This window comes from Chelonoidis abingdonii, chromosome 9 (genome assembly GCF_003597395.2).
Source record: "Chelonoidis abingdonii isolate Lonesome George chromosome 9, CheloAbing_2.0, whole genome shotgun sequence".
NCBI lineage: Eukaryota > Metazoa > Chordata > Testudines > Testudinidae > Chelonoidis > Chelonoidis abingdonii.
Genome location: NC_133777.1, coordinates 47071623 through 47097524, shown reverse-complemented (window position 1 = coordinate 47097524; position 25902 = coordinate 47071623). Strand labels below are relative to the sequence as shown.

The 25902-nt window shown below is 47.4% G+C and overlaps 1 protein-coding gene across 1 annotated transcript; it reads right to left on the bottom strand.

Moving 5' to 3' along the window:
* Positions 1 to 10239: 10239 nt before the first annotated feature.
* Positions 10240 to 21521, bottom strand: CPLX3 (complexin 3). The gene is made up of 3 exons (XM_032799844.2): positions 20943 to 21521; positions 19120 to 19207; positions 10240 to 11058 (listed from the first exon to the last, which is right to left on the bottom strand). Exons 1-3 carry the CDS (start codon positions 21101 to 21103, stop codon positions 10834 to 10836), a joined length of 474 nt encoding a protein of 157 aa, XP_032655735.1. The 5' UTR covers positions 21104 to 21521; the 3' UTR covers positions 10240 to 10833.
* Positions 21522 to 25902: the final 4381 nt, after the last annotated feature.

Sequence of the window (25902 nt, the reverse complement as noted above, 5' to 3'; positions counted from 1 at the left end):
GTAGACTGACTTCATTTAACTGGCTGGTTCAGGTTCGGTTCCATTTGGCATTCCACTGTACTTCTCGTTATCAGATGATAATGGGATTAATCTTCTTCAGCCTTATAAGAGGACATGTCCTTCCTTAGAATTCATAATCACTCATTTTTTATCATGTAACTTTTGATCTACGGCTACAATAGAAAACGTAAGATAATTCTTTGCCAAAGCTGCCACGTCTCTAGTTTTTGCATCAGGATCTAGCTTTTGGATCAGTCCCCCTTTCCACATTCACGCTCCCTAATACAGCTGTTGTCTTTTCACTCTGCTACCCCAGCTAGAATTTATTTCACTGGCCAGCACCATGCTCCTGTTTGGACCCACATCTGCATAGGGAAAGTGGGGTCCTGGACAGATGTGCAGATGCATTCTTAAGTCTAAGTGGATAAATGCATTTTGAGGTTTAAAGAGCTTTCTAATGCTAGCTTTCTCCCCTACTTGTCTAGCATTAGCACAGCCGTGACAGCTGCCCTGGGAGCCATCTGAAACGGAATTAGGTTGATCAATTAATAGGCTACCATAGGGGGGTGTTTTCAACATACTTTCATTATTTTCTGCAAAGGACACAATCTGGAAGAGAAGGGTAAATCTGAACCCAGATATGTTTTAAAGGAGAGATGCAGTCAGTGGCATTTTCTTTCCTTCACAGTGGCTTGTTAAGCTAAGAGTTGCATGTTGTTTGGGGCATCAGTAGCAGGTGTGTACTTACCAACTATCCTCTTGGCACTGCAATTATCCGTAGTCTGAACCTGCAGTCCTGTCCTGTGCTCTGCTAAATTGAATCTGATCCGTGGCCTGCGCTGTGGGGTCAAGTCAGAGGTTCCTGTCTAGGCAGATCCCAGTCAGCATGCGTCAAGGCCTGAAAAAAAGCTTCCCAAATGTCACTGCGCATCCTGAAGCTAATGACGTGTTGGTCCTGGCAGTGCAGCGAGCATTGCCTTCTGCACTAACTGAGCAGTCCGCAGTGTGACAGCGCGGAGTCAGCCCAGGTGGCGGGCACGCTGGGCCCCTCTTCTGCCTGCGGCATCTGTCAGGCAGGATCACATCAGGGTCAGCATCACAGACTTACTGATGATGGAATAATAGACTGCCTGGATTATCCAGCCTAGAGCCCCTGCAGAAAGCAGGGACCCTGTGCTGTACAGTGGATACCCTTATTCTTGCCGTGAGAGGCTCTCCTGTGTGCCTTATCAGTCCCACTAGGTGATCCAGCTGTCCTTATCCTCATATGAATTTCTAAGACAGCTGCATCTTTTCGTCTCCTGTAACCTGTTACTCCTGGTCTTAGTACTAGCCCCAAAGGGGGTCACTTGGTGATACAAATGGCTGCTATGTGTAGATCAAGCACACTGCCATCCCTGCGTTTCAGCCTGTGGATTACTGTGCCATAGAAGGCCAGAGGGTTAAGTAATATAGCTGGGTTTAAAAAGAGGGGTGGGAGAGGTTAGATAATTTCATAGTGGAATCTCCCTTAATTCTAAATAATCCCAAAGAGCTTTAGAAAGTATAGCTGCAGCAGCACTCAAATGCAGCCATCTCTGGAGTGGAGAGCAGCAAGCAACCACTATATTATATCCAGGTGAGAGGAGGGACAGAGGAGCAACACCATCTCCACGCTCATTAAAAAATGTTGTGTGATCTTTAATATCCAGAAAAGTCTGATTTCTAAAGTCTCATGCTAAAGACCCCTATGTGGCAAGCTAAATCTGATCCTGTGCTCCAGGAAGAGAATATTGTGGTGAATTGAAAACTAGGTTAAAATTAAAAACTTAAACAATAGTTTTGTAAGGGTTTTCCTGGTCCTGCTTGCAGGCTAGGGGGCTCTGTAGGGAAGCTTGTGATTTGGATCTTTCAGCAGTTAGTCTGCAAAGAGCAAGGAGGGGTGAGCTGTGCTTCCCTGCTTTATGAACTAGCCTGCTTTATCTCCCAGTTTCTGGTGCTTGTGTGCAAAGGTACTGGATTTCAAGAAATAAAGTAGGGGTATGCTCTAACCTTCAAGAAAGAGGATTGTATGTTTTTATCTAATTTCTCTGTTTATGTGCCAAGAACATAACAGCTCCTGATTTTTGGGGGCCAGGAATTATTTTTGTCCCCAAATAGAGCATTACTCCATTGTCCAGGTGCATTATGAGTTGGATATTTATTTCTTTTTAAACTATTTATTTAGGAAGTTGTAACAAGTTTACAAACTCTTGCTGTGTAAATATCAGAAATGAAACAATTGTTATACTAGTGAGCTGTTGTTTAAAGGGACATTATCTGGGAATATAATCATCCGGTCTCTCTGTTTAACTGCGTATTATTCTATTAACAAATGAGCATCATTACAACACCTATTTCATTTCTAGTGATTTTTCTTAAATGGAGTGAAATCTCTATATACACGTATTTAACAGGTCGGTATGTCTATCAAATGTTAGTATTCAAAAAAATTGGACAGGTGTGCTGGGATGTTTTTTTGGCTTTTCTTGCAGGTGAACGTACTTTATCTGAGTACTGAATAAAAGACAGCTATTCAAGTGACACCATCATAAGACATAATCACATCAGCCACGCCATCAGGGGCTTGTTCACCTGCACATCTACAAACGTCATATATGCCATCATGTGCCAGCAAAGCCCCTCTGCCATATACATTGGCCAAACCGGACAGTCTCTACACAAAAGAATAAATGGACACAAATCTGACATCAGGAACTATAAAATTCAAAAACCAGTGGGAGAACACTTCAACCTCTCTAACCACTCAGTGACAGGCTTGAAGGTGGCACGTTTGCAACAAAAAAACTTCAAAAACAGACTCCAAAGAGAGACTGCTGAACTTGAATTAATATGCAAATTAGATACAATTAACTTAGGTTTAAACAGAAACTGGGAATGGTTGGGTCATTAAAGTAATTGAATCTATTTCCCTATGTTAAGTCCTCCTCACAGGTCTTGGTCATCTCAATTATCACTTTCAAGGTTTTTCTCCTGCTGATGATAGCTCATCTCAATTGATTAGACTCTCCTGTTGGTATGCATACTTCCACCTTATGTTCTCTGTATGTATAAATATCTCCTGTCCGTGTGTTCCATTCTATGCATCCAATGAAGTGGGCTGTAGCCCATGAAAGCTTATGCTGAAATAAATTTGTTAGTCTCTAAGGTGCCACAAGTACTCCTGTTCTTTTTGCAGATACAGACTAACACGGCTGCTACTCTGAAAGATATCTAAGTGTCTATCTGTCCTCTGTCTGTTTTGCTGGGTATGTAACTGATGTGTTAATTTTTCCATAATCACACCCTCTTGTATTTTTTGAACCATTCCTCAGTAGTTGGGCTATTATTTTTCTTTTTCCAATGAGAGGCTACCAATAGCTGAGTAGCTCCTGGCAGATGAGGGATTAATTCTTCATTTCCTTTTGTGTGACCGTTTCCATTAGGAAGCCCCAGGAGGTTTACCAAAGGCTCATTTGGTAATAACTATTCAACCATTTGTGATATTTGGTTAGAGATACTCTGTAATGACTGGCCACGTCCGCCATATATGCATAAAATTTCCTCTTTTACCGCAGTTCTCCAATATTTATCCCCATTCAATCTGGCTCTATTTTTTCACCTGACTGGTGTGAGATGCCATTTAAATGATATCTTAATTCCATATGAATCATTGGTTATTGGCCACTGCTAGAAGCAGGAGAGCAGGCTTGATGGATCCATGGGTTGAGCCGGTTTGGCAAATCCTATATTCTTCGCTTCCCTGGTTTCAGTTATCGCCCTTTACATTTGCTCTTTTAGTTTCCTCTTCATTGGGAAAAAAAAACATAATCAGAAGAGCAGAGCAACTGGAAATGCTGCTCCCTGACAGCAGCAGCAGCAGTTGGGGCCCAGGACTGAGATGATAAAACAAAAACCTTAGAACCAAAGGTTAGGTAATTATATGGGATTTATACAGCGGAGGGAAAATTGATTCTCTGGCTTAATCCCCAGTAATGCTTTGTTTAAAGTTAGGAGGCTGTGTTTTATGGCCAGTCCTTTCATTGGCAAGAAATCCAGGGCCAGCCTAGTGCTGCGAGCTGGTGAAGGAAGAAAGGGCTTTCATGCAGGGTGGGGCCACTTGTCTTTGCATTGGCAAGACACAATGCAATGGACGGGATGATGCTGGCAAGTGGAACTCGTGTTTCTGAATAAATGGGGCCATTGAGCAAACAGGCAAATGCGAGTCCTTTTAAAAACAGATTGTGGAGCTTTACGGAGAGACCCCTCAGTACTGAAGCCAGTGCAGATCAGAGTTATTGTGAAGGCCTGTGCAGTGTGCAGGTAAATTCAAACCCAATTAGAACCTAATATCAGTGGCTGGTGAAAGGAGCTGTGCTGGCTAAAGCTGCACCCTATAGGTTAGGAAAAGCTCGTGCATTTAGGAACAAATGATTCATTATTGTTTGTTGGTTGCATTACTGTAGTGCTTACGAGCCCTGTTACGGCCCCGGCCCCCATTGTGCCAGGCACTGTACAAATATAGAACAAAAAGACAGACAGTCCCTGCCTGCAGTCAAATGTGTGTAACCCCCATTGACTTCACTGGAATTGCACCGACACAGAGGGGTTGAGAAGGGGGAATACAGCTATAATAGCAATGGGACCTGTCTAAGAAAGTTCATTCTTAAAATAGCTCTGTCTTTCCCATGATGTTTGCGTGACTTGGAAACCCTAAGGAGAGGTTCTCATTCGTAGCGTCAGAACATCCAGGTGACACGAGCTGACTGTAGCAGCTGGGAATGGGGTGGCACTAGAGAGAACTGGTGAGGAGCTACTGCTAACAGCAGAGAAATTCCCCATCCCACAGTGCAGAGTTACTGCTTTCTATTGCCCTTTCAAGCTCTGACACATACTCTAGCATATACTGGGCAGATGCCCCTCTGCTAAGTTAGCTGGATCATTCTTAGCGGTCATTTCTGCTGCTGCTGTATCCATCACCACGGTATCGGAGCCCAGGGTTTTAATTAACAACACATACAGCTGCTGTAGCACTTGGCAACTGTTAATTACTCCCCACAGCATCTGTCTGAGGTAGGTACTGTGAATCTTCTTATCCCTGTTTCAAAGATTAAAATGCTGAGGCGAAGGGCAATGTTTTCCAGCTTGGCTTCCTAAACTGAGGAGCCCAACTCTGTATGTAGGCACCAAAATAAATGGCCTGATTTTCCCAAGGTGCTGAACACCAGCAACTCCCTTGGTGCAAGCCCAGAGATGCTGGGCCGGCTTCTCAGCTGGCGGACATTGCTGCATCCCCAGTGATTTCATGGTGCTGTGCTAATTTACACTAGCAGCTCATTTGTCCCATTTGCCAAGAGTGCTACTTTTGCCATCGTTCTATGGCGTGTCCCAGCTTGGATGCCACCACAAGTGCTGCTGCATTGCAATGCACCATCTGGCTGCTCTTACAGCGTATGAAACACTGCGACACGGCGATGGGCCAGTGCTGTTCAGACAGCACAGGAAGCAGCACTGACTTTCTGCTGTTGTGGGGATGACATGTAGAAGACATGCAGTAACCGCAAGGAATATGTCCCATACTGCTCAGTATCCTAGAGCCTCCAAGGAGCTTGTGAAAATTTATAGGTGCCTATGTTTAGCACCTGATCATGCCAGTCAGGATAGCATGCTGCGTTCTTTTCACACCACTGGAGGTCATATTGCCTCCTAAAATAAACCAGAGGAGCGTCACATGGCCTTGGCAGAGCTGAGATTTCAGAGCTAGTGGCAAAAAAATCCCAACCTGAACAGAGACCAGAGAGGATAAAATAGAAGAAGAAAAGGGAGGCAGGAAAAAAGGGAGATTAAAGAGATCCATGCACAGGGCTAGTTTTCCAGTGAGTGTAAATTGGCCAGTCTCTGTTGAAGTCATGGCCGTTTCCGCTAGCTGAAGGTCTGACCCATGATTGTGTGGGTGAGTGTGCACACACTCTGATGCTGCAGCTGACTTTCCCCAAATTGCTCAGTAATTTTCTCTAACTGAATGAAGACTCAGGACCGTCTGAGCCATTGGCAATACTAAGCCCTTATTAATAAAGTATCTGGATTTGAAATCTGCTGGAGAAATGACCCTAAAAAAGGCAAAGCGGAAGAGAGACTAAATAAAACAAGTGGTTTCAAGGAGCAGCTTGTCTCTGGAGCTATCCAGTCTCTTAGTGTCCTCCCAGCCTCTGTATATTTTAACTGTTTGTGGGACTGGTTCAGATGGAAATGACGCTTGTTTGGTACAATCATTCTGCTTTCCTTCCCAACAAAGCCTGCTCTACCCAAGCTTTTGGTTTAAGAATCATTCGCTGCCAGTTAAATCCCCTCTCTTTGCTTCCTTGACAGCTTCAGGGGAGACGAGCTGCCAGGGTGTATTTCACTGACCTGTAAAGCGAGGCGCCCCATTGCCCAGCTTCCTGTCTATATATAGCCAATCTGCCGAGCTGCCTGTTATGAATAAGCAATAAGACACAGCAGGCTGCCTTGATGTTCTTTGGTTCTACTGCCCTGAGGGGGTATGAAGCCCAGGGCAGAGTGACTTTGACTCTATGGACACCCTAGATGTGGGTGAGGTCCTTCTCCCTAAGCTGCTCACTGCTCTTATGAATGGCATGGTTTAAAACAGGAAAGTTCCTGCTTTCATTTAGACTGAAGCGCAGATATGCTCTTGATCCCTTAAAGCTGAACCCACAACCTGTCACTGCCCAACCAAGCGCTTACTGCAGCAAAAGGGCTCTTTAGTTGTGTTGTTGTTCTTCCTTCCCCTCCCCCCAGTGAATGTAGTGCTGCTGATCGGTGGCAGGCCGACAGCCCTAGGGGTTGCACTACTCAGTGCCACCTCAAGATGAGCCAAGAAGGGCCTGCAGCCCTGCTAGTTTCATCCATGCTACGCCTCCAAACAGCCTCTGAAGGTGAGACGATAGATCAATTTTCTTTCTACAGGATGGTAGGTGGGGGTGCTAGGAGGTCCTAGGTGTGTGTGTGATGATTATGCCTTGGTTATAGTCCAACCATGCCCTCCTCCAGTTAGAAATTGGGGTTCACCCTTATTCCCACCTGGGCAGAGGGCTAATCCACTCACCGAGCCTGATTTCGGATTTCCCTGTGAGAGATTTCCCTGCATCTGCTGGCCCTCTTTATCACAGGTCATTATGATCCTCTAGATAGTTGGTATTCAGATGACCTGCAACAGAAAAAGTTCACCAGGTGGCGGCTAGAGTACTGTGGTGAGCATCAGTTGAGATATAGAGAGTTTTTTAAATCCTGTGCTGAGGCAGTGTTGGAGGCAAAGAGCGCTCTTCCTTCACCAGAGAGTTCACAAAGTTCCAAGCAGCGGAGTTACTCCAGATAGTGGACAGATAAATTGAGGAGTCCAGGCTTCCCCACTTAGAAACAGTGTGAATGTTTCTTGAGAGAAGTTTTCAGTTCAGTGGACAAGTTCGGATTTGGACTAGGCTAGCTGCCATGGTAGCGGCAAAGCCACATTGACACATGCAACCTCTTCACTGGTTGAGTTCTAGCCAGTTTTGCTCAGGCAAGTTCTTGTTACATTGGGGGAACTCTCTGAGAACAGAGTTCACAATCTGGACATGTGTCCCTCTCGTCTGATAAAGCCAGCTAGAGTGGATTGTTGGTGGAGATCACGAGTTTAAAGTCAGACGTGACTGTCATATCATCTAATCTGACTTTCTGCATATCACGGCCATCAGTACTATCCAGTCACTTCCACTCCACGTCCAATAACCGGAATTAGATCCAAGTATTACAGCTCCCAGGACATAGGCTCTGACGCTCAAGCACTCATGGAAAAAGCCAGCCACAGCTGTTCAGCGGACGGTGTCACCAATCAGCTGTTTGGCAGCTGGCAGGAGGCACTTGGGGGGAGAGTGAAGAGCAGCAAGAGGCAGGGGGCCTCAGGGGGAGGGGCAGAGTGGAGGTAGGAAGAGATGGAGCAAGGGTGGGACCTGGGGGAGGGATTGGAGTGGAGGCAGAAGAGGTGGCGTGAGGGCAGGGCCTTGGGAAAGTGGGTGGAGCAGGGGTAGGAAGAGGTGGAAGGAGGGTGGACCCTCAGGGGTAGGAGAAGAACGGGGGTGGGGCCTTGGGGTGGAGCACCCACGAGGAAAAATAAAACTCAGCACCTATGTCCCAGGACACTAAAATATGGTGTGCCACAGGCAGAGAACAAGGGACCACTCCAATGCAGTGGCAGGGGCTAGATGAAGTGAGCTATGCTCAGATGATCCAGGCTTCCCAAAGGAAAGGAAAGGTGGTGACTTCCTTGGCAGGAGCAGTGAGTCATTAGGTCCATGCTCAAGAAATGGCCTGTGCTGCTGTGTTTTCCAGTTATCACCCCACATCTCATGGGAAGGCAGCTTTGATGTTATCCAGAGAGGCTTCAGATTTCCTCGATCGCGGTGAATCTGATTTCTGGGCTGTGTGCGAACCGTGTGGGCATCCTTGATGGGTGCTGTCTCCCTTGCACTATCTCTGATGCGTCTTTCAGAGGGCTCAGAAACCCCGAATACAATTGGCCACCAGGCTGTGTTGGATGGGGCAAGGGGTTTGGTCCTGCTTGAGCAGGGGGCTGGACTCCATGACCTCCTGAGATCCCTTCCAACCCTGATATTCTATGATTCCAGGATATGCAGATATTTTTTCTACTGTTCCAATGTTTGCTGCAGATGATAAGGGCCTGCTGTGGTTGGAGCTAAAGCTTCACTTCATACTCCTGAGCATCACTGCTAGGTCAGCCTATATTTTACGTGTAGACTGGGCCTCATGCTAGATTGTGGGTTCTTGACTTGTGGGGGGTTGTGACCAGTCTGCCCTTCCCATGTTGCTAAATGGGAGAAGGGTCTTAGCTAGATGGGAGGATGGTCCCACAGCATAAAGAGAACCACTGGCCTTGGTCTGCATTTAAAAATTATATATCAGCACAGCTTTGTCAGGCAGTGGTGTGAGAAAAACACACCCCTGAGTGACCTAGCTATGCTGACAAAACCCCCAGTGCAAATGCAACTATGCCAATGGAAGAGCACTTCTCGTGACATAGCTACCATTTGGGGAGGTGGTATTCCTGCACAGGCTCTGTAGTGTAGACATAGCCTAAATGATCATAATGGTCCCAAAGGGCCTTAAAATCCAAGAAACATCCCTGGGCCTCAATTTCCCTATCTGTAAAATAGGGATAATAATACTTCCCTCTCTCCCAGGGGCGCTGAGGCTCACATGTGTAAAGTACTTTGATGCAAAGTGCTTTGGAAATGCAAAGTATTTCTCACCATCATCATTCCGAGATGTGGCAGAGTTGCCTGGAGATTTAAGCATTACTCACCTGGACCAGTTACCCTTTCCCAGACATTCTTTCACCTGGAGAAGGCACCTTTTAGACATCTTGGCAAAGGCTGGAAAAAGGCAAAGTGCTTCAGACATACACACCCCCCGCAGACAGATCTGAGTCCACTGAGTTCAATGGGGCTGGGAATGAGCAACAGGGGCTGGATCACCTGTTCTGTTCATTCCCTCTGGGGCACCTGGCATTGGCCACTGTCAGAAGACAGGATAATGAGCTAGATGGACCTTTGGTCTGACCCAGTATGGCTGCTGTTATGTTCTTAATGCTTTTTAAAAGGGATCATAGTCTATGGTAGTTTACTGAGTCCATCCTTGGCTACTGCACAAAGACCACTGACTGTACAGGGGGAACATATGGCCCATGCTGGACCTCTAATCTTTTTAGCATGGAGATACTTGTGAGAAAGAAATGCATAGAGATCGCCTGGTATTTATTCCATCAGTTATATCAATACCATAGAATAGGGAGGGTATATAAGGGGTAGAAGGTCAGACCAAAACTTGGCATGGTTACATCACAATGTATAGACAGATTTCCCCCTCATTACACAGAGTTGAATTATCCTCTCTCCTTCAAGGAACATGAATTATAGTAGGCCCCATATCGCAGAAGTGACACAACATTCGAACGTGTTTCCAGTGAGTGAGGCTTCTTACATGGAAGGGTGACTGTGGTCTAAGCTGCTTGAGCACCCACCAGGCTGGACTCTAGTCTTGATCCTGACGCTGACTTGGGCAAGCAGCATAACTGCTCTGTGCCTCAATTCTACCACCCTCGAAAATAGGGCCAATATAGCTGTCCCCTCCTTTGCCAACTGCTTTGAGATCAATGCGTGAAAAGCAGTAGTATTATTTCTTGGCCTTAGTTACGTGGATGTGGGACATTTCCCTGCCATGGCTTGTGCCTGGAAAGCAAAGGGAACACTGGTCATCACCTCCAGGAGGTTTGCGCCAAATCTCCTTCACCGAGACGGGAGTGAAGGCAGAGCAGTGCCAGTCTGCTCCTCTAAAGAGGTTTTTTGCTCCCGTTCACAGGCACAGCTCAGCAATCCTCAGCACAACCCTCCCTCCCTTCTGCACTCAGATTAAAATGGGCAGAGGAACTCAGTCACCCACACGAGCAGTGGCACAGGCAGTTTTAGATCTGACCTCAGGAGGGGTGCTGGGGGCGGACAGTGCTGCCTCCTGACTCAGGCCTCGCACTGGAAAACACACTTCATGAGAGGAACAGGACATGTAAGTCTGTTTCATGGAATCTAGGCGGAGCATGGGTTTAGAAAAGCTATCCAAGTCAGATAGGGAAGGTGACAAACTCTGTGGGGTTCCCACTGGTTAATTTTCATACACCATCATTTCCCCCAAACCATCCACTTCATCTCCCCCCCCCCAACATTATACGGTTAAGAATGGGGCGTTACATCGAGGGAACCAGTTGCGTCACATAACAGAACACTTTTCAGCTGACTGCTTCAGGTCCTCTAGCGTGGCCTGGGCTTTATCCTTCAGGGAATCAAGGTCCAGGTTCTGGATGCTGGTCAGCTGTCCGATAACAGAGTCCTTTTCCTCTTCCTCCTCGTTGTCTTGCTCGATCATCTTAGCCAGCTCCTTTGGGAGCTCCACGTCCCCTCCTGCGAGCTGGATCTGACTATCATCTGTTTCATTCTACAGGGTCACATCGATCAAAGAGAAGAGCATGAGTGAGTAGTTCAGAATCAGGCTCTGGGACAGAGATAAGGAAGGAGAGAAGAAGTAGGAAGTGGAAGAGAATAGAAGCCCCAGTTCAGCATTGTTCTTAATCACTTACTCAGCATTACACATGTGCTTCAGTGCCACTGAAAACAAAGAGACTGAAACATATGCCTCCATGTTTTGCTGAGCAGTGCTGGATTTCAGCACATGCTTAACTTTACTCAGGCGCTTAAGTCACCTGCTGAATCAGGATCAGACTGGGAGGATTAATACACTGACGAACCACAGGACGCCTTTGAAAGAGTTGGCACAACAGCTGGATAGGATCAGTAGCTACTGCAGAAAAAGATTCACGGAAGAAAATTATCTGTGTATTTGAACAAAAATATCGACACTAATGAGAGCTGGGTGAATGAGACAGAGAAACTTGTGAGTTAATATGTGTTCCTTCACTTTGAACATGTTTCCCCCTCTTGTGTGTTTATAGAAACAAACCCCTGATCAATCCAGTTACCTGGCACTAATGTTGGTAGAAAATGATTTTTGGCCTGCGTATAAGAAGTGCATGTGTGCTTATCCAATAGGGACACTGAAACAACAGCAAAGGACTGATCTGACCTTTCAAAACTAAATCAACAAAGGGGCAATTTAGAATATTCACAATCAAGTCAGAGAATTTTTAAAAAGTGCTTTTTTGTTGAATTCGCTTAAAGAAACTGTGATGCACTTGAGTTATTCCATGAACAAAGAAGGAGGCTGAATTATCGTAGATTAAATTGTTCCCAGTGAATCATTCATACAGCTCTAAGCAGATGTACCACAATAGGAATTAGCCTAAGAAAGAGCCAGGTGAAACGGAGGGGGGAGACAATGCCGGTTGAAGGAAGATATTGTTACTCTACTGTCAATGAAATCAATGGGAGTTAGGCGCCTAAATACCTTTGAGGATCTAGGCTCAAGTGACTGACTTCAGTGGAGTTTCTCCTGATTTGCTATTTATATTGAGGTAGCAGCCAAATCCCAAGTGAAACTGAGATCAGTGAGAGTGGATGCACAACGGGGCTTTGCAGACAGAGAGCGATTTTGAGCAGGACAAGGTGAGTTGACAGTACAGCAGAATGGCTCACATGACAGACTGCCAGAAAAAAACAGATGTACACATAAGCCTATTACTAATTGCCACTCAAAGGGACTGCTGTCTTCTGGCCAGCCGGACAGGTGGCTGCATAATGCAGTGGTATTGCTAGCCGCTAGGCATTAGCAGGTGAGCGTCAGCACAGGCGTCCCGGCGCAGAGCTCTAAGGAAGGCATAAGAGCGTTGTACTGTGGTTTTTAAGAGGCTGCAGAGCTGGTATTGTATCTAATCCACCAGACAGGTTTAAAAAGGGGTCTGATGAATCAGTTAGAGGAACCCGTTATCTAGAAAAACGTCATTGCTGTCACACTAGATGCATATCTGGTGGTCATCACCAGGGCAGATGGATTTGCTGGTAGTGGTGCTATTTTTCTATATCACATAATGTTTAAATGTCATCAGGGAGCCAATCTGAAGAAAATCAAAAAAGTCACAAAAAGGCCCATAACTTGAAGATACATTGTCCAATTTTAACCAAAATTGGCAGCAAGCTTCTAAATACAATTGATAGCGGAACTATATACTCAAACTAGTACTAGTTGGGGAAATTTCGGAACTGTGTATCCCCAAGTGATATATTTGATGCATTTTCCTGTCCTTTTAGGCTTTTGGGTAAAGTGAAAGTCTATAGTCACACAACAGTATGAGCTCGTTTCTACTGTAATACATCAAAATGTTTGTCATTATTTGTAGAGTGGACTGATATTGAGACTTTTTTCTGTCTGCTATTTTATATTTTATGATTATGGGCTATTGTCCAAAGATTCCTGCACTGGCAACTGATGTTAATTCAGCGTATACCATGATGATGAAATATTTTGAGGAGATGTTCCCCTCTCTGAGCCAAGACTGGGCCCATGTCGTGTACGATGAAGCAATCTACTGCAAAGTACAGATTATGAAATGGAGGAATCAAAAGAAATTTGACCATGGCCACAAAGAATTTCATGGTGATCTAGGCAGTGTGATGTAGGAAAGTGGGTTTGAAGACATCCTTGTGGAAGCCAGCAACTATGGTGCTTCTGCCATCAGCCATACTCTAAGACCATATAACTGTGGTGTTGGAATCCACAAATTTATAAATGAGGCAATGAATTGCTTGAAATGGATGGCATTTAGTGATTCCATGAACAATGGTGAGAAGATGAGGAGACATGCATCTTGGAGAAAATTCAAACACCCATTGAAGTATTTGAGGCTGTGGAGAAGGCACACAGAGAAAACAGAGTGGAAGCACAGAATGCTGTGGCAGACTTCATAAACAGAACCCAGTCAGCTCATGGACACTTATGTCACCCAAAGAACAAACTGTTCAGATACATTTCTGTTCTGGGAGAACTATGTAATGGATTTCTCCCAACTATTGATGGATTACAGAGGAGCAAAGAGAGATGATAACAAGGCTAGGGAACTTGAGACATTTGTAGTGTGGTCACATGAACTATGCTAGGTGGGGATGTGTAACTGTAGCAGAAGCCAGACTTCTGGAGGAGCAGAAGCCAGCTATATACCATGCCCAACTGATAGCCAAGGAGCAGTATATTGGACTGCCAGACCCTTCAGTGGCATATGGCATGACATGGCCATCAAGCAATCTCTCAGCAAGGACTGTGAGAAGCATCAGCATCTTTGACAAAAGACAAGGCTCTGACCAAATATTACCTGACTGCACATTTTGAGGCAGCTGTAACAGCTATGACAAAACAAATGTGTGGAATGCAGCCTTCAGCAACAGAGCTCCACCAAGAAGTTACCACACAGCACATGGCTGCAGATGAATCTGCTGTCCCAGATATTAGAAAAGTTGTGACTGAATGACAAATCCTTTTAGCCCAGATGACAGACAGCCACATGTGAACATTGCAACGTCTACTGGGGCCTGACCTGAAATTGCAGAAAGTTTGTGCATGAGAAGTGAGAATGGCCTACAAGAAAGGAAGCAATTTGTAACCAGTAGGCTGCAAAGGGGCGAGGTAGATCTCTTTGATCCCACAGAAAGGACTAATCTCAAATCATTTGGTAATCTCAACAAGACTATCGAACAAAAGAAGCAGCAGATAGCACAAGAGACAGCTATTGATCGTCAGATATTCTGCAAGCTGACAGTTATTGCCTAGCACAGAGAGGTTGGTAGCCAGGGTATGATGAAGTGTGAGCTGGCACCTGTTCCACTTTCCCTCTTCAACTTGGATGGAACTCTAAGAAAGACCCCAAAGAACAGCACATTGTCTTGGTTGGAGAAACATCTATCAATGGTTGAGCTACCAGCCTCCTGAGAACCAACATTAGCTATTACTGACGTCACGAGGATTCTGCCAATGGTATGCACCAATTCTGCAAAATCAAAGACTTTTGGGGAGCTGTTTGATGAGCAACTGACTGGAGGTGGTGGTGTCCTAGCTGTGGGGTCAAGAGTGATTGATGTGTTTTCTGTGACGCAATACATATTTAATACAAGGGGGAAGTTGAGGTGGCAGACTCCTGTTTGCATCCTTTCTCCTCAAGCACACAAGAGAATGGAACCAGGGTCTTCAACAGCCCATCTGAGTGTCCTAACTGCTGGGCTAGAGAGGGCTTCTCATGCCAGGCTCCTCTTTTGGCCCTATTTTAATATTTAATTAAAGTGGACCAGCTTCAACTGGAAAGATTGAAGGAGCTCATGGCTTGTTTCTCGTCAGGCAGTTGGAGGAGTTGAACAAGGGACTTCAGCATCCCAGCTGAGTACCCAAACCACTACAGATGGCTACTCTTGCTTGGTTTTGCCCAATTGATATTTAATTAAAACCCCGGGGGAGCTCACTGTTCAAATTGCTTTTCACCATCAGGAAGCTGGAGGAATTGAACTAGGGTCTCCAACCGGCTAGGAGCGCACCCTAAGCACAGAGGGTTACTTGTGGCTGCTTTGGCTCACTTGATATTTAATTAAAGTGAGTCAGCTGCAACACAAAAACCTGTGGGAGCCCAACTTCTGAACATGTCATTGCCCAGCTGTTAGGACAGTCACTTGCGAGGTAGAAGACCCCCGTTCAAATCCCATCTCATCAAGCAGCAGGGGATTGACCCAGAGTCTCCCACAGCCTGGGTGAGTACCCAGACCACTGGCCCACTGCATGATTCTCACACTTTCTGTGGCCCAATGAATAGTTAATTATGGAATTAAAGTGGAACAGCTTTGACAAGAGATGAGCTCGCTTCAGAAGATCCCTTAGTTCAGTGATTAGGGCTCTCACTTGAGTGAGGGCAGCTCTCTAGTCAAATCCCTTCTGCACACCAAGCAGAGAATTAAACTGACCCAGACTCTCTTGTATTCAGGGCACGTACCCCAACCATTGAGTTACAGCCTAACGGTGGCTATCTCCACTCCCCCACCCCACACCTTGTATGGTGTTAGGTGGCCTATGAGCATGGCTACCAGAGCGAGCCCCACAGGGAAGCTATGCAGGGCCCTGCTTATTGCCCCTGGTTTGAGAATCATGCTGGGGCTGAGGCATGAGCAAGGCATCTGGTGCCTAGCAGGAGGCAAAAGTGCCCAAAACTGGGACTTGACCTCCTATGTCCCTTTTTGGAGCTGTCTTTGTGTGCCTTGGAGCGGTCTGTGTGCCCAAGCTTAGCACCCCTGAATTCTGGGGTCACGCATGCTCAGTTCACGCCCCAGCTCAGCATTGCATGCCTGCTGCATCAGAGCTGTCTGTTCCGCTGTCTACAATGCTGCTGGAGTCCTCTGGAGAGTTTGCCTCATTATAAAGCCAGGTCTGGGGAAAGGACAGCTCTAGTCACCAAATGACCCCCAAACTGTACCCCAGATGCTATTTTGGGTCTTCACCTGGCATAGCAGGGCTCAAACCAACCTGGCACTGCATTTTCATTTTACAGCATTTTAAAATTAAACACAGGTCATCTGTCAGGAAGGGAGCTGTATCCCAGGAGCCTCTTGACCATGACCTCAAATTTGCACCACACATGGTCCCCAAAGCCTTCTCCTAGCATATACATTTCCAAGCCAGTCTGATTCTGCCTATGACCCATAGAGCATTTGGCATTTCATATCTGGCTCACAACAGCACCACTTTGTAGAACCAAAGGGACAATCTAATGGTGCTCGGATTCTTGGCCGTCAGATCTGTGTGTTGGTCAGCTCAGGGGCAGGCTAGTGAGATATGTTCTGTATGAACACTGCTCATTTTCCCCTCAGCTGTGTGCAAAAGAAAAATGATTTCTTCCCATCCCAAGAACAAGTGTGAAATACCAGCTGTGGTGTGTCAGTAACCTAACTGCAGGCTGTCATTTATAAGCCTGCTCCCATTATCCACAGGATGAGCAGTTCTGAGGGCAAAGAGCAGAAACACTCGGCCATGGTCACACATCAAAGATGATCTGACAGTCCAGCAGGTAGCTCCGTCTCTGCCTGTTGATGGCTTATTAAATTAGGACTGTTACTTTGAATTCATGGCATGGACAGACCTGACCTCACCAGAGAGGTAACGGAGACCCAAGCAGTAGCTGAATCAAGTAGCCCTTGCTCAGAATATTAGGAAGATTTGAAGGTAGGTAACTGCAGTCCAGCCCATTGCTGCTTTTTCAGGGGCAGCAGCCTCTGTCTCACTGGTATCTTTGTTCCAGTGTGATAAGAAGGAAGCATCTCTGCATAATGGGTGCTACCTGTTGTTTGCTAAGGACAAAACAAATGAGAAATTGCCAGCAACAGCAGCCTCCTTCAGGCAGCACCTGAAACATGGTAATTATCAGCCACACATATGGAATCATGTACCAGCTCAGTATCTTTGTGTCCCCTGTCAATAACGGATGGGTGATGGATGGCAGGGGACAGCTCGTTCCCAAAATGATTGCGTTGGCACCTGCTCCAGAAGCCACCCTCACCTTTGTGCAGTGTGGCTGTGAGAGGACCTGTGCAACAAGGAGATGCAAGTACCACAGGGAAGCTTTGGTGTGCTCTGGTGCATGCAGCTGTGGCAGGGACAAGCGCAGCAACAGCGTATTGCACACATCAGACACAGATTCGAAGGGGGAAGGAAAAACGTTTCAACTACCTGCAAATCATGGGGACTATTTTTGACAGTAAATATTGCTCCAAGGGGTGCTGCATTAGCCATTCAGTAGCTCACAGTTATATGGAGGGTTATGTAAGCATACATGGTTATACTTTGTTATGCACACGATACATCAGACAAGACTTTCTAAGCCCTTCTACTAAGAGTCATTACTCTTATATAAGCAGTTTACAGATATTGTCATTATAGTCAGTGATAGTAAGACGATAATAATTACTTGAATACTGCTTGCAGTTCTGGTCACCCTATCTTAAAAAAGATATATTGGAATTGGAAAAGGTACAGAAAGGGGCAACAAAAATATTGGGGTATGGAACAGCTTCCATATGAGGCGAGATTAATAAGGCTGTGACTTTTGAGTTTGGAAAAGAGATAACTAAGGGGGGGATATGACTGATATAAAATCATGACTGGAGTGGAGAAAGCAAATAAGGAAGTGTTATATACACTCCTTCTCACAACACAAGAGCCAGGAGTCACCAAATGAAATTAATAGGAAGCAAGTTTAGAACAAACAAAAGGAAGTATTTCTTCACACAACGCACAGTCAACCTGTGGAGCTTTTTGCCACAGGATGTTGTGAAGACCAAGACTATAACGGGGTTCAAAAGGGAGCTAGGTAAGTTCATGGAGGATAGGTCCATCAATGGCTATTAGCTGGGATGGGCAGGAATGGTGTCCCTAAAGTCTGTTTTCCAGAAGGTGGAAATGGGTGACAGGAGCTGGATCACTTGGTGATTACCTGTTCTGTTTATTCCCTCTGGGGTACCTGGCATTGGCCGCTGTCGGAAGACGGGATACTGGGCTAGATGGACCTTTGGTCTAACCCAGTTTGGCCATTTTTATGTTCTTACAGTTGTACCATGAGTGCTTTAGACTCACGTCTCCAGTTGAGCAGATAACTATGTTTTATAATTAAAGTTAGAGGTCTTATTACCTGCATAGCTTCAGAAAAATCAGACAGAAACACGTTTCTCAAATTAGCCCATTATACAAATAATGACAAATATTTTGACATATTACGTGGTACAAACAAGCTCATACTGTCGTGCGACTACAGATTTTTGCTTTAACAAAGGGGATGGGGGAGATGGAAAAATGATAAAATATATTACCTGTAATATTTTGACTAAGTGGTTGCATTATCAATTGTATTTCAAAACTTTCTGCCAATTTTGGTTAAAATTAGACAATGTTTCTCTGAGTTATGGCCCTTTTGTGAGTTTCCGTGTTTTTCCAGATTGGATGCCTGATCACATTTAAATATAAAGTGATGTAGAAAAAAAAAATCTCCATCCACCCTGGTGATGAGCACCAGAGATGTGCCTAGCCTGTGAGAGCAAAGACATTTTTCTAGCTGACGGATTACCCCTTAGTGCCCCAAATGGGTCTGGCTGGTAGACTGGTAGGTAGACTAGGGAAGATGCAGGACAATCAATTGCAGCTGAAAGGCATGTGGCTAGAGGAACCCTGAGTGAGAGGGGATGTGACTAGAAGTGCACAGTCTTGCCTCAGCGGAAGTATTACCTTCCTGGGAAACTGACTAGAGCAGAGTGGTTCTTGGGAATGCAAACCCTGACTTAGCTGTAAATAGGATACAATGAGCCAGGCCAAGGGCTGATCCCCTCTCTGAGCTCATGCTTCCCCAAGAGCGTGGGGGTGTGTGGGGCAGGAATCCTACCTCGTGTACCCACATCCTGGTGCCTAGCTGGTAGCCTGCCCGGAGACAAGCTGCAGGAAATAATGCCCTTGAGGAACCATGGGCTGGGATCCAGAGAGTTCCCCTGAATGCAGGGCTGCTGACAGAGGTGAACGCGACTCGCTCTTTACCTTGGGGAGCCGGTACTTGTCTCTAAAGTGGGTCCGGAGCGTGGCTCTCTCTGCTTTGCGCTGGGTAAACTGGGCATCCCGTTCCATCCTGGAAACAACATTAGAAAACAAAGACTGTCAGCCTGCTCCTGCTCTGCTCACTAGGCCAGGTCGGGTGAGGAGGTGTCCAATGCAGGTCACTAATGCCCATTCCCTGAGCGCCCACATGCACTGAATGGAAGTCCTGATCTGACATGGACAGGTCTTAATTCACCAGATGGGGCTCAAAGGCTGCTTTCCAACTGGCATCTGGGAAAGGCTTTCCCCACCTGAGCCTCTCTCCTACAGCCACACACATGGGAATACAGCATCAGGCGAACGAGTTTATTGCCAGTTTCTATTGCAAACGCCTGCCTGGGCATTACATATAATATAATCAGCACATAACACATGGTGAAAAAAAACCCTCCAGTGTTTACAGTCAAGAACAAATACATGGATGACCCCCGCCCCGCCCGGGGGGGTTGCAGCTATTTTGGGCTGTCTCTCAGGATCCTCCCAACTTTAGTTTATTAAATGGTCAGCCAACTGGAGGCTAGAAATCCAGCTGGAAATGGACACAACTTTCTCTTCAGCCTGCTTATTTGTTTCTTCAAGTCAATTACCTTTTCACCTGAATTTCATCGCCACAGAAATCAGTCACTGCATGAGCCCAGGGTGAGATGCAAAGGGGTGCAGCAAACGGGCCTGGAGAAATTCAGTGACCAGATTAAAGCCCTTCTAGGCAGGTGGCGGTAGAGAGGCTCTTTCTCCAGGCTTGTCTTTGTCAGGTTTGAAGGCTCTGCGTGTGCGGAGGAAGCTTGGATTCAATCTGGTCCAGATTGTACTAGTTCACACCCAGCGCTCCGCGCCTTCAACGCGGACAGACATTCGCCGCCCTCCGCCCCAAAAAGCAGGAACCGGAGACACCAAACCAAACTTCGGGGGAGAGCCATAAAAAACCTACTGTAGTGGCGTGTGGCCCAGGAGGAGAAGCCAAACCCATCCCGCCGATGCGAAAGCGGATTGAGAGATTATGGGCTTTATTAAAACGGCATCATCAAAATTCCCTGCCTTCCACAACCATCGGAACGCGGTTAGTGCAATGCCGCCTTCCGCCTGCGTTTCCTTTGAAAGGGCAAAGCCAGCTGGCAGTCCTGGGTGTAAACCCCCCAGCCAAAGCCACCCTCCCCCAGCAGCTTCCCAAACTGCAGCTCAGCTTCCGCGCCGGCTCCGCTGCGAGTTTAGGACCAGGAAAACTCGGGGGTTGATGATGGGGCGCTGAAGTTAGTTACAGCCCAGCCGCACGCTCTGCCTCGGGGTGCGCCGGGCTCCGGGCTAGAACAATCCGCCTAGTTCAGCGGCTGCCCCACAACCTGGCGGTTTGCTGGGTCACAGGGGCGCTGAGTTCGGTGAGTGCCTGGGCCGGTTAGGCAATGAAAGTCTGGGCGGAGCAGCTGGGGAATTTCCCCGGCACCGCACTCTGCACCGTACCCCGCGGCTTGCATGCTGGCCGCTCCCCTGTGGGGCAGTCCCGATTCGCTGGCCGGGAGCCCCTTGCTGCATTGAGCAAAAGGCCGAATGCCCCGGACATTTTTGGACGGGGGAGGGGGGGTCATGAATCTCGTGGCCAAGTTTAACGGGTTTTTTTTTCACCTGGGACCGAACGGAAAGCCCGTCAGGGGAGCAGAGGAGGTGGGTGAGGGGCTCCCACGGTCCGAGGCATCTGCCCACGGGGGAGATGAGGCGGCCAGACGGGTTAGCATGAGCCCCCCAGGCGCGCTCCGGGAGCCCAGCGCACTTACTTTTCCTCCACCAGCTGCTTCTGGTATTCTTCATACTCCTCCCGCGTCATCCCCTGGGCTTCGGCTGGGGATTTCTCGCCATCGCCCTTGTCCTCTCCGCCCAGCCCCCCGGTGAGGTTCTTCAGCTGGCCACCCACCATGGACTTCACCATGAACGCCATAGCGGGGCGGGCCGGGGGCAGCTGGGGCTCGGCTGAACGAGCAGCAGGTGTGGCTGGAGCGCTCTGCCCCCGCTAGGCTCCGGGCGCCCGGCTCAGACCAGCCCCGCTCCGCCTCCCATGGACTAGCGGCTCGGCTCTGCAGCCAGGTTTACGGGTCGGCACCCGAGACGATGGACAGCTCCGAGCTCCCCCTTGCTCTGCCGCGCGGCCAGCGCCTCTCTGCGATGCACTCGACGGGGCTTAGGGACCAGGTTCAGCACCACGACGCGTGGACAGCTCCAGCCGAGCTGGGTTGCGTGTGTGCAGAGAGGGGCGAGGGCTCCCCCCTTCTATAGGGGAACGTGCCCCCAGCCGTGCTGAGCTATTCTGAGCTCGACTTGCAGCCTCTCCGAGCTTTACTCTGCCCCCTCGCTCTCCCTCCCACCCCACGCACCACGCCCCTTTGGAAAGGAGGATTAACTTGTTTACTGGTGTGACGCCAGCAGACCACATGGCTCCAGCCCCAGCCTCCTGCCTACAACCCTCACCCTCGCTCGGTGCAGCTAAAACACGGGGCGAATGACAGCGAATTAACATTGGCGAGGCTATTTTCACACCCTGGCTACAGCGTGTGCGTGCCTGAGAGTGAGAGCGAAGAAACGGAGATGTATGAACGTTCTGCAGCCTCCCTATGGGAGAAATCATCAGCCAAAATTAAAATCCAGCCTGGTGATCACTATAAGAGCGATACAATCTGCCCCTTCCCTCTTTTAAAGGGTGAGTATTGGCGCTGAGGGCAGTAGCTTGCCTCGCCAGAATAGTGCTAACAATGGCAGACAGGAAAGTTGTCAGTGTTTTAATGCAGGGGGTCTCAAACTTCACTGCGCTGTGATCCCCTTCTCACAAGAAAAATTACTACATGGCTGGGGCAGAGGAGGGGTGACAGTACCCTGATCCCATGCGAGCCCTTCCACCCCAAGCCAGGGGTGGGGGAGCAGTGGGGCTTTGGCTTTGGCCCCATGGCCCATGAAGTCTAATGCCAGCCTTGGTGACCCCATTAAAATGGGTCATGACTAGCGACCCACGTTGGGGTCCTGACCCCAGTTTGAGACCCACTGTTTTAATCTGCTAGATTAAAACCCAATAAATAAAAAAGCTCTAGTGAGCCTGAGCAGGGGTTTTGCTGTGATGGAGATTACTAATCCTTGGGACACTCGTGTGACATCAGTGATTGCTCCCAGTGCTTTAGCTGGGAGCAGAGTCCGAGCTCGGCCTTCCTTGGGGAAGCTTGCTAGACAGTGAGAGGAAGACATTTACCAAGGGAAATGCTATGTGATGTGTGCAAGATAATGCCAGAGTTCAACCCTCCTCTTCGATTTGCTGTTTGGAAAGAAGTGGGGGGGGGGGGAGGCTTTCAAAAATCGTGCCATCTCAACAAGCCAGTCAAATCTTGCAGTTGCTGCCACTTTGAGGAAGACAAGGCAACTTTCATGATGAATCAGTGACTTCCAAGACAATGTGGTTTCCAGACAGCAGCTTCAGCACCATAGTGAATTTAATCACCCAAACCACACGTTATCCCATGAACTCCAACACATAAACACGATACAATGGCTCCTTTACTTTAGCTACAATCCCAATGTAAAATGAGGAAAAAAATGTAATTGACATAGACAGTGGAGCTTGCCCTAAATTTATCAAATTCAGAATAACATATGCTACAGTCAGTTCATTGAAGGACACAGCCCACGTTATTTGGAGGAATAAAGAAAGTCCCTCTCTTCCCCCCCCCCCCCGACAGCAGGCTTTTATTGATCTGGCCTTTCCCCTTTAAAAGAAATAATTCCTTGATATCCCCATCTGCCTTCTCTCTGCAGTGAGCAATTACAAGGAGAGCTACAGTTAAAGAAACTTTCTTCAAACGATCATTCCATGGGTACAGGGAGGAAAAAACGCAGCTGCAGCCAACGGGAGTCTTTCCACTGACTCCAGGGAGTTTTGGATCGGACCTATATAAGAGAGTGATGCTTTAACTAAATATATAAAAAAAGCATTGGAAATCGCATAAGGCTTCATTAAAGTGCTCGCTTAAGTCAGGCGGAGGCATAAGGGGGAAGATCTTTGGTTTCACTCTATAATTCTTTCCTCCCCTTTTGAGTTCATGAATAATAATCTTATTCTGACCCCATCGATTGAATCGTCTACCTACTGCAGTATCACAGACTTGAGGGGCTTTACAACTTAATGATGATTCAAAAAAAAAAAAAAAAAAAGCACCTAACTGCCAGCTGGCATCATTGTGTTTAACATACATTCTTTGCTCTCTCTTTCACTCCCAAAACTATGTAAGAATTGTTTTATTTTCAATAATGAAATCCCCATTTGTGGCAAATCATTTAGATTCCTGAATGTAAAGACAATCTCTGGAGATTAAAATGACTGAACAGCTGTGACTCCACAGAACATAATGAAGGGAGGGGGGGGAGTGCCTATGCCCCCAGTATAGCTACAAGCAAAACTTTCTCTGGTAAAAATCAAGATTTTTTTTTGCTTGAATAATAATCTAGGATTTGAAGGTCATTCATTAACTGTCAGGCAATGGTACATTTAAGGACAGAGGGGTTTGGAGCTCCAATCAGTCATCGGTGTTATTCTGAGTCCCGATCTGCATATTTTGTGACTAGTAATTTTGTGTGCCTCAGTTTGCCATGGTTGAGATGTCTTAAAGGAGGCTGCTATCTGAAACACCATCTGAAAATCAGACCCCTTTAAGGCACCTCAAGATGGGCACCCCAAATCGCTAGTTACCTTGGAAAAAATGAGGCCTCTTTTCTTACAGTAGGAGGGACCCTTCTCAGCTGTCCAGAGATGCTAAACAAACCATTTTCACTGGCTTTTGGGGGATTTTTCTCTTGTAGTAGTGCCTGCAGGGCTCAGTCAGAATCAAGGCTTCATCTAGCCACACACGGCCCCTGATCTGAAGGTCTTACAATCTAATCTACATTACCACATTTACAGAACCAGCACTTAACTTTATTTTTAATTTCCCCAGTGACCCGGCCTTCCTCCTGGTTATGAAATGGCTTTAGAACGATGGAGACCCTTGGAGGTTTCTGGCTGGCTGCTGGTGATGTCATACCCATTGCTGTAATGCCCAGCTCCCACTGTTTTCTTTATATGCACATTAGATAGCACAGAAGCCAGTGTTACAGGCCTAAGAGTCACTCAGCTCTCAGTTCGCCATGCCCATGTGGAGCGTATTAGCATGGTCTAGAAACATGCCTGTACTTGTTGGGCCCTCTTGATTACTTAATAATGCAATAGCAACCAATGAGAATAACAGAGTAAGCAAGCGTTTTGGGGTTAGTACCTCAGGTCCAGCTGAGTTGTGCTTGATCAGAGGGGGTGGGGGTAGGGAGAGGCAAAGCTGATGGTACATTACCTGTATCGTCCCATCCCCCAATCCTGGGCCTCTTTGAACCCTGGCTCAATTTCAAGCAGCCTCCAGACTGAACAGGTTTGAGGAGCTGGCCCTTGGTGTTTATCAATCCCCGACAGAAGGACTTTTGCTTAGTCAGGATATCTAGGAAAAGGTTATAAACCCTGCTGAACTTTTCATTCTGCTGTAGCAAAACAGAGCAGCAGCTTGGGTCTGCCTTCAGGTGGGTTTAATCACACATATGGTCCCATTGCCATTTCTTGTTTTGCACAGAGCTGAGACTAGCTGCAGAGTCTGGACCCAGATATGAATTTTCCCCCCAAGTTCGGGGGTATTTGAAATTAGGACTTTCGTTCTGGCCACTCTCTCTCATTGGTAATTCAAGTCAGACTCCATCACTGAGTCAGGGTCTCCATACCTGATCTACACCAGGGATTTTCAACATTTTTCTTTCTGAGTCCCCCCTAAACATCCTATAGAAACTCCATGGCCCTCCTGTGCCACAACAACACTTTTTCTGCATATCTAGTAGATTAAAAGCCAGGGCTGGCATTACGGGGTAGCAAGCAGAGCAATTGCCTAAGGCCCCACATCAAAGGGGGTTGTGGGCAAAACTAAGTTGTTTGAGCTTTGGCTACAGCCCAGGGCAGTGGGGCTCAGGCTGCAGCTTTAGCCCCGCACACTGGCCCGAGTCTCTGCTTTATTTTGGTGGACCCTCTGAAACTTGCTCCAGGCCGCACAGTGGGCCCCAGATCTCTGGCTGAGAACCACTGCTCTAGACCACAGCACACTAACTAGAAATCTAGGACACGTAGAGTGTTCAGCTCTACTTTGAAGCATCAGACGAGTCCTTGAATTCCACCTGAGAGGGAGCATTGTCTAGCAGTTAGATCCAGGGCCTCACAGGGGGGGACAAGGGGGGCAATTTACCCCAGGGCCCAGGCCCCACAGGGGGCCCCACGAGAGTGTTTTTGGGCCCCTAGAGTGGGGTCCTTCACTCACTCCAGGGGCCCTGGAAAACTGTCGTGGGGCCCAGGACCCCAGAACTTCCGCTCTGGGTCTTCGGCGGTGGGGGGTCCCCCGCCACCCAATTACCGCCGAAGCGGGATCCGCTGCCCAAGTGCCTGGTCTTGGGCAGCACTTTGATGAGAAGGACCCCCCCCGCCGCCGAATTATCGCCAAAGTGGAGGTCCCCCCACCGCCAAAGACCCCAGACCCTGAATCCTCTGGGTGGCCCTGGTTAGAGCAAGAGACTTGAAATCAGGACTGATGTTTTTTTCCAGCTAGATCAGAAGTGTCAACTAAAGTGTAGGCTCCTTGTCTAAATGAAAGTGGCATCCGATGAGCTGTGCTGCCAGGCTGACCCAGTCAGGGATGCAGG